The sequence below is a fragment of the Apteryx mantelli genome, chromosome 15 (genome assembly GCF_036417845.1).
Source record: "Apteryx mantelli isolate bAptMan1 chromosome 15, bAptMan1.hap1, whole genome shotgun sequence".
Lineage (NCBI taxonomy): Eukaryota > Metazoa > Chordata > Aves > Apterygiformes > Apterygidae > Apteryx > Apteryx mantelli.
Genome location: NC_089992.1, coordinates 9,177,240 through 9,195,022, shown reverse-complemented (window position 1 = coordinate 9,195,022; position 17,783 = coordinate 9,177,240). Strand labels below are relative to the sequence as shown.

At 46.6% G+C, this 17,783-nt stretch overlaps 1 protein-coding gene across 3 annotated transcripts in view; it reads left to right on the top strand.

Annotated features, from left to right (window-relative positions):
- NTRK3 (neurotrophic receptor tyrosine kinase 3) overlaps positions 1-17,783 on the top strand; it is a 239,408-nt gene that overhangs the window by 68,960 nt on the left and 152,665 nt on the right. For all 3 annotated transcript variants that reach the window (XM_067305558.1, XM_013958611.2, XM_013958628.2), the window contains 6 exons: positions 5,822-5,979; positions 8,456-8,598; positions 9,187-9,328; positions 11,542-11,838; positions 15,944-15,967; positions 17,012-17,082. In XM_067305558.1, coding sequence (XP_067161659.1) covers positions 5,822-5,979; positions 8,456-8,598; positions 9,187-9,328; positions 11,542-11,838; positions 15,944-15,967; positions 17,012-17,082 — 835 coding nt within the window. The remainder of the gene's footprint in view (positions 1-5,821; positions 5,980-8,455; positions 8,599-9,186; positions 9,329-11,541; positions 11,839-15,943; positions 15,968-17,011; positions 17,083-17,783) is intronic.

Sequence of the window (17,783 nt, the reverse complement as noted above, 5' to 3'; positions counted from 1 at the left end):
CCAGGCAAATGCGACCAGCACTGTGGTCCCTAAGGATCCAGAGGGAGGAGTGTCAGCGAAGGCAAAAACACAAGCTGCAATGAGGCAACTCAGAGCAGTGGAGCACGCAATAAAGAAAGCAGTGGGGAGATCATCTCCTGGAGGGTGTTGGGAGGGAGGAACTACAACTGGTGTGAAATGGAGAATGCCAGGGAACATAACACCTGACAAAGCCACTCAAAGTGAACACAGAGCAGAAGAGAGCTGAAGAGTAGTATGAAGATCATTGCCACACTATGAGAGCAGGCTGGTGCATGGGAATCTGGGGCTTAAAACAGCTGCCTGGTTGCATTCAAGGCATCTCAAGCCAGGAGAGAAGATAATTTCTTTAAGACAGAGATTCTTTTCTTGTTGAACAGAGCTGAGCTTTTCCCCTGCTGACTCACTGAAGAAAGGATGGCAAAAATGAGGCACACTTCCAAAAAATATTATCTCTTTTTCCTCCTGGCCATAAGCAAGACTTGGAATGGTTTCCAGTAACTCCAGCCCTAATTCCCATGGCACGGGCTGACCTTGACTGGCAGGGCTGAAGCTAATGTGTGAACAGTTCTCCTAAGTCTGAAGCTAAGTGTGCACAGGCAAGCATCTGACACATACAACAGCTCATAAACATTGGACTTACAGCCTTTCTTATCCAGAAGTCACAGCTGGTTTCCTCTGTCATGTCCTTGGCTTCCTTTGTCATGTCCTCAGAGAGCTTAGGGCTGACATTTCAAGAAATTCCTTCCCAGAAAGACCTAAGACTCTGGATCCAATTACATCTTTGGTTGTATAAAGCCTTGTAGTTCTGAACATCTTGCAGCTCTGCACAGACCATCAGCATTTCTAACACAAGCAGTCACTGCCAGTTTGCCCTGCAGTAGGTTTCTGCAATGCTACAGCAAGAGGCTTTGGTGGGGCAGGACACAGCAGCATCTCTGTTAATGTTATGTGCACAAGTTAACATCACATGTGCCTCTAGCTTAAATAACTTACTGCTGCCAACAGTCACACTAATAGAGTTGTAGCAAAACAGTAGGTACTTGCCTACTCTGCAGAGCTAACTCAACCTTCAGAAACCATGCATCGCTCTCTAAGCTCTTCCTTTTCTGTCCTATCCCTTTTGGCATGGGTTTGGAAATAATGATTCTAGCTGGATCCCTGAGAGAAGTCCTGGCTCTGGAAAATAAATATAAATGAAAAATGAAAATAGATTTTGTTCTCTCTGCACTGGGCACTCTTTTACTGAAGCTTAGCAAGGTGGTCTGAGTCCCCAGGTAGGAGAATGTTTTAATTTCCAGCATACCAAACCTCAACAGTAGTTTTGCGTGAATCAACACAGATGGCAGAAGTGTGGCAAAGATTTCCAATGTCCTCCTAGAGGCTTAGCTGCAGGCAGTTTTGTTTCAGCTGATGACTAGTGAGGATGAGGCACGGGACAGTGCATCTTGTCTAGCTGCCTACCCTGAAAAAACCTGCCATGTGTGTGAAGTACTACTTGTCCCAGTACCTTCTGGGATGCTGGTGACCTCCCTCTCCCATGTCATCCTGCTCTGGTGGAGGCTCTCGGGGAACTGGATGGGGGTAAGTGCAGCTTTCCGGGGAGGAGTGGAGCTGGCCTGGACCTGGAAGCTGCAGCACTGGCATCTGGCACTGTAGTCTGTCTTGCAGGCTGCAGAACAGCAACTGGCTCAACTAAAGCCTTTCCATTTATGTTACGGCTGCTAATTGTAGGAAGCCTGAGATGGCAGATGTATTTATGGTTGGGGGAGGGGGCATATAGTCTGGTAACCTTGGTGTTTTGACCAAATATCTCAGTCAAATAAAAAGGGTGTAGTGATCTTTTTCTGCTCCTCCCATGGTGCTGCATGCTTTAGAGAGCTTTTTTTAGGTCCTCTGTACCTCTGGAGCTCTCCTCAGCCAGCATGAATTTGGGATGAGGTTACACACCACCCGTATAGCACTTGTGAAAAATGGTTGGATTGACTTGGTGTCCAGATGGCCTGGGGTTTCAGCTCTGTCATCATCTTCTAAAATGATGGTGCTGGGCATGACTCTCCCTGTTCTTCCCTCTGTCTCAAACATGAGCAGAGCTCTAGTGTCCGCTGTGTGAGGCGGTTGTGTGCGGAGCAGATCCTGGTGCATGCCTCTGCCCTGTAGTTGATGGTCAGGTCTGACCTGTGTGCGGGTTCAGTCTCCTTTGCTGGCTGCCTCCTTTGGTGCAGACAGCAATTCTGCTTACTCAGAAAGCCCCCAGCTCACTTACAGCTGTGATGCTTGCTATTTCTCACAAGCATTTTTTTCTATTTTAATGAGGCTTTCAGGAAGGTGTGGGAGTGTGTGCAACTCCTGAGTGGCTGTAACCAAGCGGTGGTTTGGCAACATTTCCAGGCTAAGGCTATGTGTGAAAAAATGCCCTTTGGATTTACTTGTCCTTTCCAGAAGAAACTGTGCCGAATATGGGGAAGGAGCTCCTTGCCTTAGGTTTCACTGCAGTGCCCATAAGGCTATTAAACATATAGCAGCTAAGTGAAATTAAGTTTGAGAGGGTGCTGAGGAAGGGGACATAGCTGAGAAAATTGGCTCCTTTTCTCAAACTGTTCCAGTACTGCTACATCACAAGGCAGGCAGCTCCAGCTTCTGTCTTCCTTGGCCTTTCCAATCTGACAGCTCTGATGATGCCAGTGGTGATTGGTTTTGATATCCCTGTTGACCCTTTGGTTTCCAAAAGCCTGGTAAAATCATTGGAGCAAATAAACCCTTTTCTCTTGGCCTGCTCTGTTGTGCTATTCAGCAACTGTTTCCTTCCTTCTCCTGCCACGGAGGGTGTCTCTGCGGGATATGGAGATGCCTCCTAGCCAGACAGTGGGCATTTGCCAAAGGGCACCTTGTATTCCCAGAGGTGCTTCTCCTTCTTGCAGAGAAGGGATGCGTTTATCTCAGCAAGCAGAAACTTGGAGGTAACAGGGACACTGTATCCTTGGAAGGCGGTGACCAAGCTGGGTGTGGGCAACTGTGTAGCTCAAGTCCTACCAGTTTGCTTTCAGAGAAGGAGAGCTATATCCTCTTTCACGTTGTTTATGCAGTGCTGATTAGCACAGCGTATGACCAGCCGTTGCTTTCAGCCTTTGTTTAATTCATAACGGGAGAGAGCAAACACATTACAGAGTTTGCAGGAGGAGGGAATGGAAGGAATATGGCTTGTAATGATCCACGCAAGCCCCGAGGCTGTGACTCTAAGGTGGAGGTCTGAGACAAAAGAAAGGTGTTTCAGTGTCTTGGGGCAGGGGGGGGAAAGTACAGGTGCAGACCAGCGCAGGTGTTGAAATCTCATGCACCTCTCCAGAGCGTTGGCTGGCAAGGCAGGCTCCAAGCAAGGAGGGGAGTTATCTCTAGCATGTCGAGAGTGTCTTTGGGAAGAGTGTAAAGGAAAATTGGTGCATGCGTCTTACACCCCTTCTACCTGCTGCATCTTCCCAGAGCAACACCATACGAGCTACCAGTGGCATGTCCAGCCTGTGATAGGAGTTAATTTGTGCAAAAGCCCCTGTGGGGGTCTCGATTAGAACAAGTTACATCACTGATGTTGGGGCAGGTCGTTGGTAAATTCTGCCCTGAAGCACGCTGCTCCTGTATTATTCATGGGCCTTCATGAATTAGCAATGGGCTGGGAAGGCTGCCTTCTACTACTTACAGAGCTGCCCTTAAGTGCTGTGACAGTGGCTCTCCCTGGCAGCCTCATTTTGTGATGATATTTGCAGTGGAGCAGAATTTCTTTCCCCTTGCATCTAAGCTCCCCCTGCTCTCTGCCTCAACCCAGGGTACAACTCCAGTTACCAAACTGGCTCTTAGTGGAGTCTTTGGCTCTTACCCACATGGTGTTCCACAACTCTGGGAGCATGTCCTCCGCTCCTGTGCCTGGCGAGCATCCAGTGCTGCTGGCAGGAGTGTCCTTGGGTCCTGAGGAGAACATGGCCTCCGGGTTCACGTCCATGCTAAGAGGAGTCAAAGTCTGCATGAGGCCCTAGCAATACTCATGGTAGTGTGCAGAGAACACCTCATCATTCAAATCACACTGAATCACTGAGCTAAAATTTAGTGTTTTGGCCTTCAGATCTCTTGTCTAAGCCTTATACTTGCCTTACAAAGGTGTAGCTTCTTTTGAAAGGCAAGGGAAGCAATAACAAAAAGCCACATAGTGAAGTTTAGCTTAGTATTCGTTCTTAAAAAAGGTCAGAGATGACATCTCGTTCTATGAAGCGATTCAAAGTGATGTCATTAGGGTTCAGGTTTACCACGCCTAGGTGCTAACAGAAGACCTCCCCCCTCCTTTGGCAGTACTGTATGGACAGAACAGCAGTTGCACATGTTTGGAAATCCTGTTAGTCAGTTAATTTTGTAAAAAGAAGCATGAATTTTGCAGTAACACAAGGAACAGACCAGAGAAACAGCTTACCCTCACGTGACGTGGAGATCTAGGTGCTGTGGGAAGGAATGTTTTGATCTTTGGAGATGCCCCTCATCTTTGGGGTGACTTGGCTCACCTTTGGCAGTGTTGGCTTCTCTGCTTCCTGCTTTCTTTTGCTTTCCAGCTATGGCAAGGGGAAATTCCGCTCTGTCCTATCCCTTTCTCCTGTTTTGCTCAAGTTATCCATGCAAAAACTATTGTTAAGTTAGTCTGTCCTCCCAGCTGCGCATTAGGTTCCCTTTCCTTCTGGGACCCATGCTCCTCGCATCTCTGCAGAGAGCTGCAGGGCTTTAAAAATGTAAATGAAATGGTTAATAGGTTGGAAAATCAATAATAATAAACATTCCTGGTATATAAAACACATGTAAGTGTATTTTAAATGAAGTACATTAAAGGCAGTGGATTTTTTTTTCCATTTCTCCCAGCCAGGTCAGCAGGGTCTCAGTTGCAGGGCTGTGTGATTTGATTAAAATGCATGATACCCAGTGCATTAGCTTGTGTCCTAGATCACCAGGAGGCTTGTGTTAATGCAGTGTACTATGGAGCAGAGCTGCCAGCTTCACCAAGCACTCAGGAGGGGCTGTAGATGTGCTTTCCCCCTCACAGTCTTGGGCCTGTACAAGCAGTGGGATTTTAAGATGTGAATCAATATTTTGGGGCAGTGTGGTCCTGTCTGATCCTTTGCCAAGATGTACATATTTCGATGCTTTCAGCGGTACTGCTGTGGGACCTGGTTGCAGATATGTGGTCTTTGTGGTGACAGATGTGTCGTGTATCTGAGTGTGGAGCTCTGGGAGGTGTAAAACCTTGTGCGTGTGCATGAAAGAGAACATGTGAACATGTGGATGTGTAGCAACCGTCTCCGGAATAGGAAGAGATGTGAACAACGTGTGCCAGAAGACCCCGGCAGATACCTTGAAAGAGATTCTCTGTTAGGTCAGAACAACCTCTCATCCCATGTGGTGGCAGTCCTTCTCCTGCCTCCTCCTTCCCCAAGTGCACAACCCCGTGATGGAAATCTCTGCTGGGTCTCCACACCCCTGAGCTTTCCATCCTACTGGCCTTGGCCACGTGCCCTGTCCCTGACCATGCCAGCCAATGGCCCCCCTGGACTGGAGAATCCTCCTATCACTGTCTTCATGGCTTGTCAGTGTTTGAACCACAGCTTCAGGCCACCTCTTCTTGTTTCTGGTCTCGAGGAGCTCCCTGTAGCTTTCTCGCCCATGCAAAGGGCCCCATGACCCCGTTCCTCCTTGGAGAGCCCAAGAGATGGGTGATGACCCTGGTCATCCTTCCCCACCCCACCATCACTTTTCACATTCTCTCTGCCTATAGGAGACTAGAGAAGAACCTTTTTAACTGCAGCTGCGACATCCGCTGGATCCAGCTCTGGCAGGAGAAAGGCGAGGCAAACCTGCAGTATCAGGAGCTGTACTGCATGAACATGGACGCGGCCATCATCCGCTTACAGGATATGAACATCACCCAGTGCGGTAAGGCAAAATCCACGTGCACTGCAGGAGCATTGCCCTCTCCCTCCAGCCGTGCCGGAGAGGAGCCATTCCCAACACCAGCACCTCCATTGCTCGTTACCGTGGGGAAGCTGGTGTCACGGGACAGCATCGCACTGTTGAGAACACCACATAGTTTGTGGATAAAAATAGTTTCTGGGTAAATGCAAGACTGCTTTTGACTGTATGCCTGAAGGTATCAGGTGATTTGGGGGATTTCTTTCACTGCAATGCTATTGCCTGCAAAATGCATGTGATCAGTCCATTCCCTGACAAGAATATGCTTCTTGTTGCTCTTCCTCTGCCTAGCAAATCCTAGAAATAGCATAATGTTAAAGGGCATGGTCACCTTATCTCTTGTAATTACTCTTAGGAAATACATGTCTTTATTCATTTGCTTTGTTTTATTTCTTCAGTCAAAAGCCACTGTCTGTAGGGAAGAGGCAGCAGTGACTATATATCTCTTTCTGATTCCTGCTGATGTTTAAAAGTGTCCAATGGCCCCAGGAGCAACAGGAGGCATATTCAAGAGTTATTCCTTGTCCCCTTCACCTTGTTCGCACGTCAGCTGCTTGTTTGGTGTCAGTTTTTGCTCTGCTGTTGCTGTTACTGGAAAGCATCCCTTGTAGAATATGGGAAGGACATGTACCATCAGCAGAACAATTAAACTGTCTATACACAAGCATCTGTCAAACTCACAGCCTGGAAAAAAGGAAAAACAGAGCTGTGTTTTTCTGATGATCTCCCTCAGTTCTAGGAATTTTGTTTTGTTTCTTGTAGCAGAAGTAGACAAATGGCATGCACATTTGAATTTGTGTGATTTTTTTCAAGTTCACGATGTCCCTTTATTAAGCTCTGGAAATTGGCCAAAGCATGCCTGCATTTGGGTGAGCTAAAAAGATTTGAGAGACCGCTGTAATTTCCTCCACAAATGGGAAGAATAATATTCAAAGATTAAAAAACAAAAAATCCTTACGGATCAGGGAAGGGAGGAGAGGTGACTTCATCTGTGGTATTATTAGACTTGAGTGGACAGCAGAGTGCTGATTTGTGAACGCAAATGTTCTGGTGTGTAGGGTGAGCATCTCCCCTGATCCTATAGTCCCCTAGCAGAGAAAGGAGTTCCACTGATATGCTTTCTTCCAGGGGAGAGCTTTTCTGTTTGAGCACTAAAATGACTTAAGGGTCATCCTAACAAGGCTCCATTTGTCTCTGCTTTCTAGTCCTGAGGGCTGGCGTGGCTCGCTATGGCCAGGTTTGATGCCAGCTGAATTGGGGGAGACCATCAGAGCTTGATGTGTTCCCTCCCATCTGCCCCTGTGCTGATCCTTTGGACCTGCTGCCTCAGCAGATCTCCTCTCACGGCCTGGCCAATGCACTAGGCACCTGACCCGCAGTCTCCTTGCTGCCTCTTGGCATCCCCCAAAAAATCACTGAGATCCTCTTGGGGAGAGAAGCAGAAACAAGAAAGCAGCTCACTGCTTTGAACTTAGTTTCGAATGTCAGATCAAAGACTTCAGAGAAAGTGGCCACGGTGTGACCTTGCTGCTCTCCAGACCAGTGCCATTCCTCAGGATCCCATTCCTGCTCCATTATGCAACATTGCTTTCCTCCTGCTCTCATGTCCCAACGGCAATGAAAGACTGGGTATTCCCATCAATGGCTCCGCATCAGTGGGACATATCCCCCATGGGAGGGGACCACCAGCCAATTCCCCCTTTTCCCCTACCCAGGCTGTCTCTGCAGTGAGCCCAGGAAGCTTCCCCCAGGCAAAAGGGCTGCTTGCCCTTCTTGTGACCGGCACTGTCTGTGGCACGTTGTGAGGATATTTGGCGCCTGTGGCAGCAAATACGGAAGAGGTGTAAATCAGAGCTGCTATAAATCAGTGAATCTCTCTGCCACCTCAGAGGAAGAGCAAGGGCACCTTTTATTAGGAGAGCTGCAGTTAATATGAGGACACATCCTTGGTCATCTTGTCTTGATTGTTATAAATTAGAGGGATACTCTGCTCACCCGAAGTACTGGGTGCTCTGTGCTGTGTCCTCAGAGGTGATGAAGGCTTTGGATCCTCTCCCAGCACATGAAGCTTTACCCTTCCCAGGTGACTGCTCTCGAGAGCAACTTCAGTGAGATTAGAAGAGAAGGGGAGGGTGTTTGTGTGAGGGGGGAAGAGGAACCAGGACTGGACAAAACATTTTGATTCAAGTGCGATTCAGCTAGCATGTCCCCTGTGCGCATGCTTTTTCCCCAGTCTCCATGCCCCTCTCTCCCTTGACGGGGCAATGCTTTACCTTTGCATCCTGCTCTTTACCCCAGGATGCTGGAGGCTGCTTTGCCATGACCTGAGGCCTGTTTGAGAAACAGCTCAGCAGGATCCATGTCCATACATGTGGACCCTGTGGCTGGCTGCAGCAAATGCTGCTCCACACCTAAGTGTCTTGGTGTCTGGCTCTCCTAGACCTCCCCGAGATCAGTGTGAGCCATGTGAACCTGACAGTGAGGGAAGGGGAGAACGCTGTGATCACCTGCAACGGCTCAGGCTCACCGCTGCCTGACGTGGACTGGACCGTCGCAGATCTCCACTCCATCAACACTCACCAGGTAGGGGCCAAGGAGCTGTCGGGCTGCCTGTGCCTGACACAGCAATGTGTTGCAGCCACCGCAGGTTTGCCAGGTCATTGTATGCAGGACAGTGGGGTTGGATAGATGCTGAAGAGTGCTGTGGGAGAAAAGCGAGCAAGTCGTCATATCCAGTGGATAATATTGGCCATCCCCTAGCCAGATGAGAACCTGAGGGCTACCTGAGGGGTACTGCAGGCAGAAAAAACTTTCACTTTCTATGGTAGGAAACTGAAGATGTGATAGCTCAGTGTTCCTCAACTGAATCTTAACTCATAACTCCTCTAATGAAACTACCCAATTACAGAAGTGCCTGCAATAGCTGCAGCTGAAACATGCTACAAGCCATGTTTATCATTGCTTCAATACTGTGGCTCTCCCCCCACCCCCAGTGGTTACTCTCATAAGATATGGTGTGCTTACTTAGATGAGGAAACACCTCCCTCACCCAAATCCTAATTGTCCCTGGATGCTAGAGACCCTGTTGCATTTTTTGTGGAAGTTGGGATCCTTGGCTTCTGGGGGCAGGAGTCACTGATTTCTGCCTGTATATCTCTCTGGGAATTTTAGACCAACCTCAACTGGACCAATGTTCATGCCATCAATCTGACCTTGGTGAATGTCACCAGTGAGGACAACGGGTTCCTGCTCACCTGCATTGCCGAGAACGTGGTGGGCATGAGCAATGCCAGTGTGCTGCTCACTGTCTACTGTAAGTAGCGGGGGGGGAAGACCTTGACCACGTAGAGGCTGGAGGGAGGGCTGGCCAAGGAACCATGTGAATGCATGTCCCAGTTGCTACCTGTGATGTACCACTTTTCTGGATGAGAATTAGGAGGTGACCCCAGCCATAACGAGGCTGATCCTAGCACAGCTGTCTCTTTGGAGCCATTATTTTTGCTCTCTTGATACTTCTGTTATAGCAGAGATACATCAGGCAAGGAGCATTAGTCCCGCACTGGTGGTGGGCATATCTCCACCCGACTTGTGGAAGATCCATGAGTGAGGAAAAGCCATAGAGGAGCTAAACCTCTGTTTACAAACATGGAGTCACTCATTCTGATGATGTTTGAGAGGTTAAATGTCACCCTTGCTAAAGCTAGTGTAAATTTTGCCTCTCATTTCAGGGATGCTAGTACTTCCTTCCAGATCTGTTCCTACAAAGTTAAACAGCAAATGCCGTGTAAACACACACATGTCAAATTTCAACCATTCACTTTTAGCTGCAAGTAGCTAAACTTTTGCTCCGCTTTCTAATTTAACTTCACACAAACCTGACCTTAAGAGGAAGTTGACACAGCTTGGCGCTCTCAAGCAGCTGAGATTTACTATATGTTGCTATGTCTGTAACATTTGCTCTTAGTGTGTAGGTTGGAAATCTATCCCCTCCCCTAACCATGGAGACACATGAGTGATTCTGGCCAGTCTGGGTGAACCTGTCTGTGTTGCATGTCTAGTGCAGTGCAGGAACTATGGGGTCCTGTAAACATAAGGCAGTCACAATGCTGGAAAGAAGATAGGAGATCTTTCAACCTCCTCCCAATAAGTACAAGTGATGCATTGAAGAATGCAGGTATTTGAAGTTCACATCAGCTCAGGTGTGATCAGTTAGCAGGCGGGTGTTTGCACACTGCATTTGAGCATATCTTCCTTCACACTTTAAACAGTATCATGTCAGTGCCTATTTTCACCCATGTAACCCTCTAAGCTACTGACAGTTTCTGCTACCTCTGCTCTCACTGCCCAGACCCATCGCTCAGGCTGCAATTTCATGCTGAAAAGATCTGGATTTTTGTGTGTAGGTGGATGCTTGTTTTGGTATCTTCCTTGCCAAGAAGACATGAATAAGCCACATTCAGATCTAGGCTTACAAGTGAAACTAAGTGGCTGGGATGCAGCTTTGTGGCTTGGAGTATCTGAGTGTTGGTGAGAAAATCTTGCTCAGCCCAAGCAGCTCTGCACCTTGTTCTTTCCTACCACCTTCACTGACTGAAAAATTCTTTTTTTTTTTTTTTGGCGGGAGGGAGGGGTGGTTCTGTTTTGTTTGTTTTCAAAAGATGGGCCAAAGTTGGTGGATCTTTGTTGTTCCTTGAGGATGTCCAATGGATTGTCTTTGCTGCTGGATGCTGTCAGGAAAAGGAGTGCTTTAGGGAAGATGTAAATCTTTGTGTCTTTTGCTCCACAAAACTTTCTTCTTGTTCACACCTTGCCAGCCTCAGGGTTTGGGACCTTACACGTAGATGTTGTAATTGGGATTTCAGAAATGATGGCGGAGCAACATTTGAATTTTTGGGATGTCTCAGGAGGGAAGACAATGCACATGCATTAAATTGCAGGTGGAGTCTCAGCTTTTCTTTCTGCTCTTCTACTCTTCTCCCTTTAATTAAAATGCCCCTGGAGGATGTTCAGTGGTTGGGATATGCAGGTAATCAAAACCCCCAAGGAAACACAGCCACTGAAGGATATTTGCTTGAATGGCTGAGTGCCAATGGCTCAGTGTGACTGGAGAGCCCCTGTAGGCACCTTACACACATGCAATGTGTAACGTAAGAGCACCACATTGCAGTGTCCTTCTCAATGTGCACGTGCTGCCTTAATGCGATCCCCTGAGGGAGGGAGCACAGCAGTGGCTGTGTGGCCTGGGCAACTCCAAGCTTAATTGTTTGTGAGTTGGCAGGGGGACCAGCACTGTGGTTAACTCATACCCTTGTTCACAAGCCTAAGAGAGCTGGCTATGGTTCAGATCATCCTTCTGTGGAGCAGTTCTTGTGGCTCAGTGCTCCTTCTTTGCAGACATCCACAGGAAAGGTAGAAGGAACAAGGGATTTTGGAGGTTACCCTCTCAACAGTCTTAATTTCCATGGTGCACAGAGAGATGATGGGGGTGGTGGGGTGCTGTGACTCTACCGTGTTTCTCTTTGCTAGATCCACCTCGCATCCTAACCCTGGAGGAGCCGGTGCTGCACCTGGAGCACTGCATTGCATTTGCAGTGCATGGGAACCCAGCTCCCACCCTTCACTGGCTGCACAATGGCCAGGTCCTCCGGGAGACGGAGATCATCCACATGGAGTTCTACCAACAAGGGGAAGTGTCAGAGGGTTGCCTGCTCTTCAACAAACCCACTCACTACAACAACGGCAACTATACAATTGTGGCCACCAACCAGCTGGGCTCCGCCAACCAAACCATCAAAGGACATTTTCTTGAAAAGCCCTTTCCAGGTAAGATATTCCATTTATATCTTTACAGTTGCAGTTCAAGGATATTAATATGCTCCCACCAGTGATCCTTGTACATGTTCAAGGCCTTGAGCAACCTAATCCAAGTTGGCCTTTCTCTGAGCAGGAATTTGGAAGAGAAAACCTCTAGAGGTTTTTTCTAACAAGTATGATTCTACTATTAAAGTGGTGTCATAACAACTCTTTGACTCAGTGATCAACACTGCACAAAAATTCAGAAAGGTGGTGAATAAGAATCAGATCCACTGAAATCTTCGAGGTGCAAGCATGAGACAAGGTGTGGTTTTATCTAAATTGGCATCTGTCTGGGACACAAGAACTGGTGTACATAACATTAGGTGAAGCACCAAGAGTAACGTCAGTGTTGTGGAGTTTTCAGCAGCTATGCAAGGTTGTGACCCTGAGTTCATGATTCTCTTGAAACCTGTCAGCATAATGTTGTGTTGGGAGCTTTGGTTCTGATCAGCCAAGTATCATGGATTAACGTAGGGAGCGAGCTCCCAGAGTACTTTAACAGCAGGAAATCCTACTTTCTTCATATAAAGAGGAAGAATTTAATCTCGAGCTTTGGCAGAAGTCAGGCCAAATTTCACTGAGAAGGAAGAGACTAACGGGTTTAGATTTTTTTTTTGTAACATATTGTGCAATATATATATATATATATATATATATATATATATTTTTTTTAAGACCTTAGGGACTTCAGAGAGAGAAAGATGTAGGGTAGGTTGATTATTTTAGATCTCCTCTGAGGACCCCCAAAGAGGATGCCCACTTTTTTAATAGTAAAATTCTTCTATGTGATTGCTAACTATACACTGAAGAAAGCAAAGCCCCTTAAAGTGGTGTAGTTCTTTTCTCTTTTTTTTTTTTTCTTTGGACTCTCCTTTGTGAAACGATTATAGCTGGATGCAGTAGTGTCAGGTTTGTTTTCTTTTTAAATGACATATACAACTTCAGGATGACAGTCCCTACCAAAAAAAAAAAAAGGAAAAAAGCAATGGCTCAATAAATTGCTCTGCGTCAGCTGTTTGCCAAGTTTTCTTAGCCAATGGTTTGGAATTCCCCATTGAATCAGTAGGGCTTAATTGCAGGAAAACATTTGAGGACATGGAGATCTAGCTCTGGGGAGTTCAGTAGAGATGTCTGTAGTGACCTATTGGCTCTGTAGGAGTGTGGAGGGTCTTGGTCTGCTCTCTGCATTGCAGCTCCATGCTGGCCATCACAGAGTTAAGAGCTGTGCTTGCTACTGCCTTCAGGAACAGCACCATGGGAAAGTGGCAGCTCTAAATTGGCCCCTGCAGCCCAAGAAAATCCAGCAAAATAGGGCATTTTCTAAATATAGAAAAATACCAGTGGTGGTCTCATTTATTATTTATATCACACCATATATGTACACAGAGTTTTCCTGCAGGTCAGATATCGTAAACACAAACCTAAATATTTGCCTTGAAGATCTGACAATCGAACAAACAAACTGATATGGATGGGAGTGAAAATTTTGTATTCGGGCTTCAAAGATGATGCCCTCTTTGGCTATCTGACCTATTTATGTTTCTTGCTGCTGGGGAGGAAGAGCAGCTTATGAAATGTAGGTGGGCGTAGAGACACACAGGTTTACAGTCTCAGCTTTGTCAGGTCCCACTTCTGTGACTCAATATCTCTGCCCGTGAAATGAGGACAGCTCTAAGTAGGTGCTGGACCTCCAGAAAAGGGGGCAGATCTGTTGTTCTGGAGAGCTGATTGTGGAAATGCTGTGATGTGGGAAGGCACGTTAATGTCTGAAGAGCCTCTTGTGTTGAAGGCTCTGGGAGAATCTTTTTGTGTGAAGTATACATAAAATGTTGCCCTTGTGAACACATCTTTACCCACGCCTTGTATGTGTTGTGCCTGTGGAGTACTTACAGACCCTGAACAATCTTCCAGCAGGAAATGACCCATTTCTTTTATTTCCTCTGATCCAAAGTCCCAAGTCGTTCTTCATCCAGGCAGACCCTGTCAATGTAATCCAGGATGTAATTTACTTTCCTTGAAGTTCATCGCTCCATCCACTGCTGAAGGTGACATTAACACTTACAGCTGATGTTTATAATTTCCCATTTGAAGGTAGATTCCTCCAGAAAATACTACAAACTGAAGGTTCCCCTGTTTGGTTCACTCAAGAAACTTATTGCCTATAGGTATTCACACATGCAAGAATTTTGCTGTAACTATCCAGGAAGAGATTATTAGTATTAATTAATGAAAATGTACTTTCTGGCAGACTTCATGTCAGCATGGAAAAAGAACCATGGGTACATTGTCTAGATCCAGAAGTTGTCACCCTGTTATTGGTACTGTGTCAGGTGGCACTTTTCTTCCCAAGTTAGAGGTAAAAGGTGCTAGTAGCAGTTGAATGGGAGCTGATGTGCCATATCCTGCCTCTCCACAATGCTGTGGCCCTTGGAGCTGTTGCCCCTCCTGCACGTGTTTCCAAGGACAGATTTACTTCAGGTCCCAATCAAAATCTCATTGCATGTCGTCGTTGGCATGTATACCATGGGCTACCATCTCCTTATTTAATCCACAAAAGTTAACTTATCTATCTCTCTCTTGATGAGTTTTCAGTTCTTTGGGAACTTTCTGTAGAACTCAAGCTGGCCAAAATTTCTTGGTTATGTTTTATGCTTCAAAAAATAGTGAGGTTTAGTGGAGAAAAACTTTTTGTGGATTTCTATTGAATTTGCTTAGTCCAGCAAAGAAAAATGGAAAAGAGAAAATGTAGAAGAAACATGCTTTATGACTAGACTCTGTCCATTTTAATAGATTTAAAAAATACATATAAAACTCTCCAAATGAAATATTTCTTCCTTAATACTTTTCTCTTGCTAGAAAAAGTGAAGGAAACTTGCTTCTGCTTGACTTGAAACAAAAATATTTTTTCAGGTTTTTCCTCCTGGTTTGGAAAGCCATGTTTGTCACCCTGGGGTTGTTTTATGATTCCATTCCAAACCTCAGCCGTACTTTAACATGAACATTTCAACATCCTTCCAGCAGCCCTCTGCCAGCAAAGCTGTGTAAACTCCTGTTAATATCGGGCTCAATTTCTTACATGGGCGAGTAAATTGAAAGCTGACATTGTTCTCATGCTATGTAAACAGAGTGTCACTGAGAGCTTTAGACCTCGTCATCCGGGACCTTGGCTGTCTCTGGAGCTGAAGAAGCTTTACTGAATAGACTGAAGCAGTCAGGTTGCCGATGTGATTGACTGGCAGCGGGGCGTCCAGTGGCTCCGCATCCAGTATAGACACTACTAGCCTTCGTGACAGTGACTCGATGGGGTTTGGGGGGCTCTGAAGAGTCTCCTCTCAACTCCCTTCCCAAGCTGATCTGTCCTTCCTGGGAGCTGGTCCTTGTCCCTGTAAGACTTTATGCCAAGGTGAAGACTGTCGTGCAAGGCAAAATTTGCTTCTCTCCCCTCTACATCTATCCTCGCTGCCCCCCAGCCCTCTCCCTCGCTGGCCCCAGGCGTCTGGCACACTTTGCTGAAGGAGCCGCAGGAAGGCTACCAGCTGGGAGAAGAACTGCTCACATCCAACTCCTCTCCCCTCCTTGCTACAGAAGCAGGGCAAGCATGCGAGGGAGCAGGGCTCTTGGGGAGAGGAAGGGGTGAGCCAAGAGAGCCTAGCACTAGCCTGCCAAGAGCACCGAACAGGCCACAAGACTGGCATCCTGCGGACCACGCTGCCTTCTTGGTATCGGCACTAATGAAAGCAGAATTGTTTAACAGCCACTTGAAATCTCAATACAGCGTGGTATTAATTGTTCTCCCTTTTGGCCTTGCAGCAGCATCCTTCCCCCCTGTTTTAGGCCAAGGGCCCCACACAGCAGCAAGTGTCCACTTGATCCTGACCTCCAGCATATCCTGCTGACACATCGTGGAGAGATTTCCAGTTACAATTGTCAAGCAGGACAAATCATGAAATGTTTTGGGTTCTCTCCCAGGCTAATGGGGTGGTGGAGTGTGGCTGGGAGGGGTTGTGAATGAGACTACTCTCCCTTTATCATGCTGCTAACTGTTTTGCTTCTCTCTTTGTCCTTTCCACAGAGAGTACCGATAACTTTGTCTCAAGTAAGTGCCTCCTTGCCCTTTGCATTCTGTTTTGTTTTCCTCTGTGATTCACGTGCTCCTCGAGGTGAAAGTCGGGAAGCCCCAGTGCAAGTTAGCTGAGGTTGCTGCAAAGCTCTGGCTTTCCCATGCATGAGCAAAATACTAGGGAAGGTTTTTGATCAGCAGTACAATCTCTAGAGCTTGGAAGATGCTCGTTTTGCTTGTGTGAGGTCCTGAGGAAAGGTCCCTCCCAGGGGAGGAGGAAGCAGGTGTTGTCACACTAGCACAAGGGTTGTCATGGTGGGAATGTGACTGGCGTACCTGACTGGTCTTTGTTCATAGCTGGCAGTGTGGCTGGTCAGTAAGATCCAAGGAGACATGTATTGTCTACTGTAGTAGAAATGAAAAGTGGTCTTTGGGGGCTTAGACTGTAGGGCCAGACATAAGTAGCACAAACTCTCACCAGCTGATGGTGGTGTGGTGGAAAGGGGTCTTAACTAGATGCAGGCTGGCCAATCCCCAGAACAGTTGTGTGGCATGGCCCATGTACAGGATATGCTGTAGCCAGGAGGGGGAAAGCAAAGTGGGGCTCAACTATAGTGTTTCCTCACCAGATTTTACCCTTATTTATTTATTTATTTATGTATTTATTTTCCAAAAAACATCCAAGTAACTGTTTCTTTGGATCAAGTTCTGCTAGAGTCAGGCATTTTCTAGCACTATTTAGCCCAGCAGATTTCTGAAAGCTCTAGAAGACGGCTCGGGGTGAAGGCCACCTGCCCTGGGACGGTAGGAACCCTAGTGTTTCTTGTTTATAAGGTTGGAGTGGCATCAGCAGCATCCTGATCTGTATTTTCTCTGCTGTCCAGCACAGTGTTGCAGAGGCAGGAGTCAGGGAACTGTCTCTGCTAGTTGGCTCTGTTGCCTTCTGAAACAAAAGGCTGCAGCTTCTTCCAGGGGTGAATGGAATCTTGTTAGGTAGGGAACTGCCACTGGGGACATGCTGGTGCCTTGAGTTCTGTGGGATGTGCGTTGAATGTTCTGTTTTTGGTGTTTTGGTTTCAGTCGGTGATTATGAAGTGAGTCCCACCCCACCGATCACTGTCACCCACAAACCAGAGGAGGACACTTTTGGGGTGAGTCCTATCTTCTTTTTTACAGAACTATTCTGTATCCGTTTCTTGTTAGTGGTGGCATGGTATTTATATTGCCGTTGCTGTACTGAGATGTTTGCAAGTAAAATCTCTTCCTTTGTGATACAAGGCAGCCAACAATCAGAAGGATTTTGTGGCTTGTGCCAGGCAAGCAAAATACTGACATGAACCATGTGAGCCTCATGGGTCTGCAGTGCAGAACCAGGGAGCTCTTTGAAATAAGGCATTCTGTGAAGTTGCTGCTGGCGGGGTCAGAAATTTTCACTCTAAGAAAAGTAGCACCCAGAGAACAAACAAACAGTCAATTGCTTGTTTTATGGAATTATTGAACAGTTAAGTTTAGCCCTGTGAGGGCCTCAAATTTAGCTTGGTTCATTTTTGTCAATGCCAGTTTGCCCTCTTGCCTGCTCTGCAGGGCATGCCACAAATGGAAAAGGAAAGCAAGCCCAGGGCTTACCAGATCTCAACATTTCTTTCATTTGCAGATTCCAAGTAGAAAAAAAAATATATTGGGTGTACAACTACTGAAGAAAAGTTAGCATGTTATACAATTGCTCTAATTTTGTGAAAGTTTTAGGATCTTGAAACCCACCAAATGCTAACAGAATGAACAAAACTCAGTCCACCTTGGTTTCAATTTTCATCCAGCTAAAATTCTCTTATGGTTGAAATGAAAGCCTTGA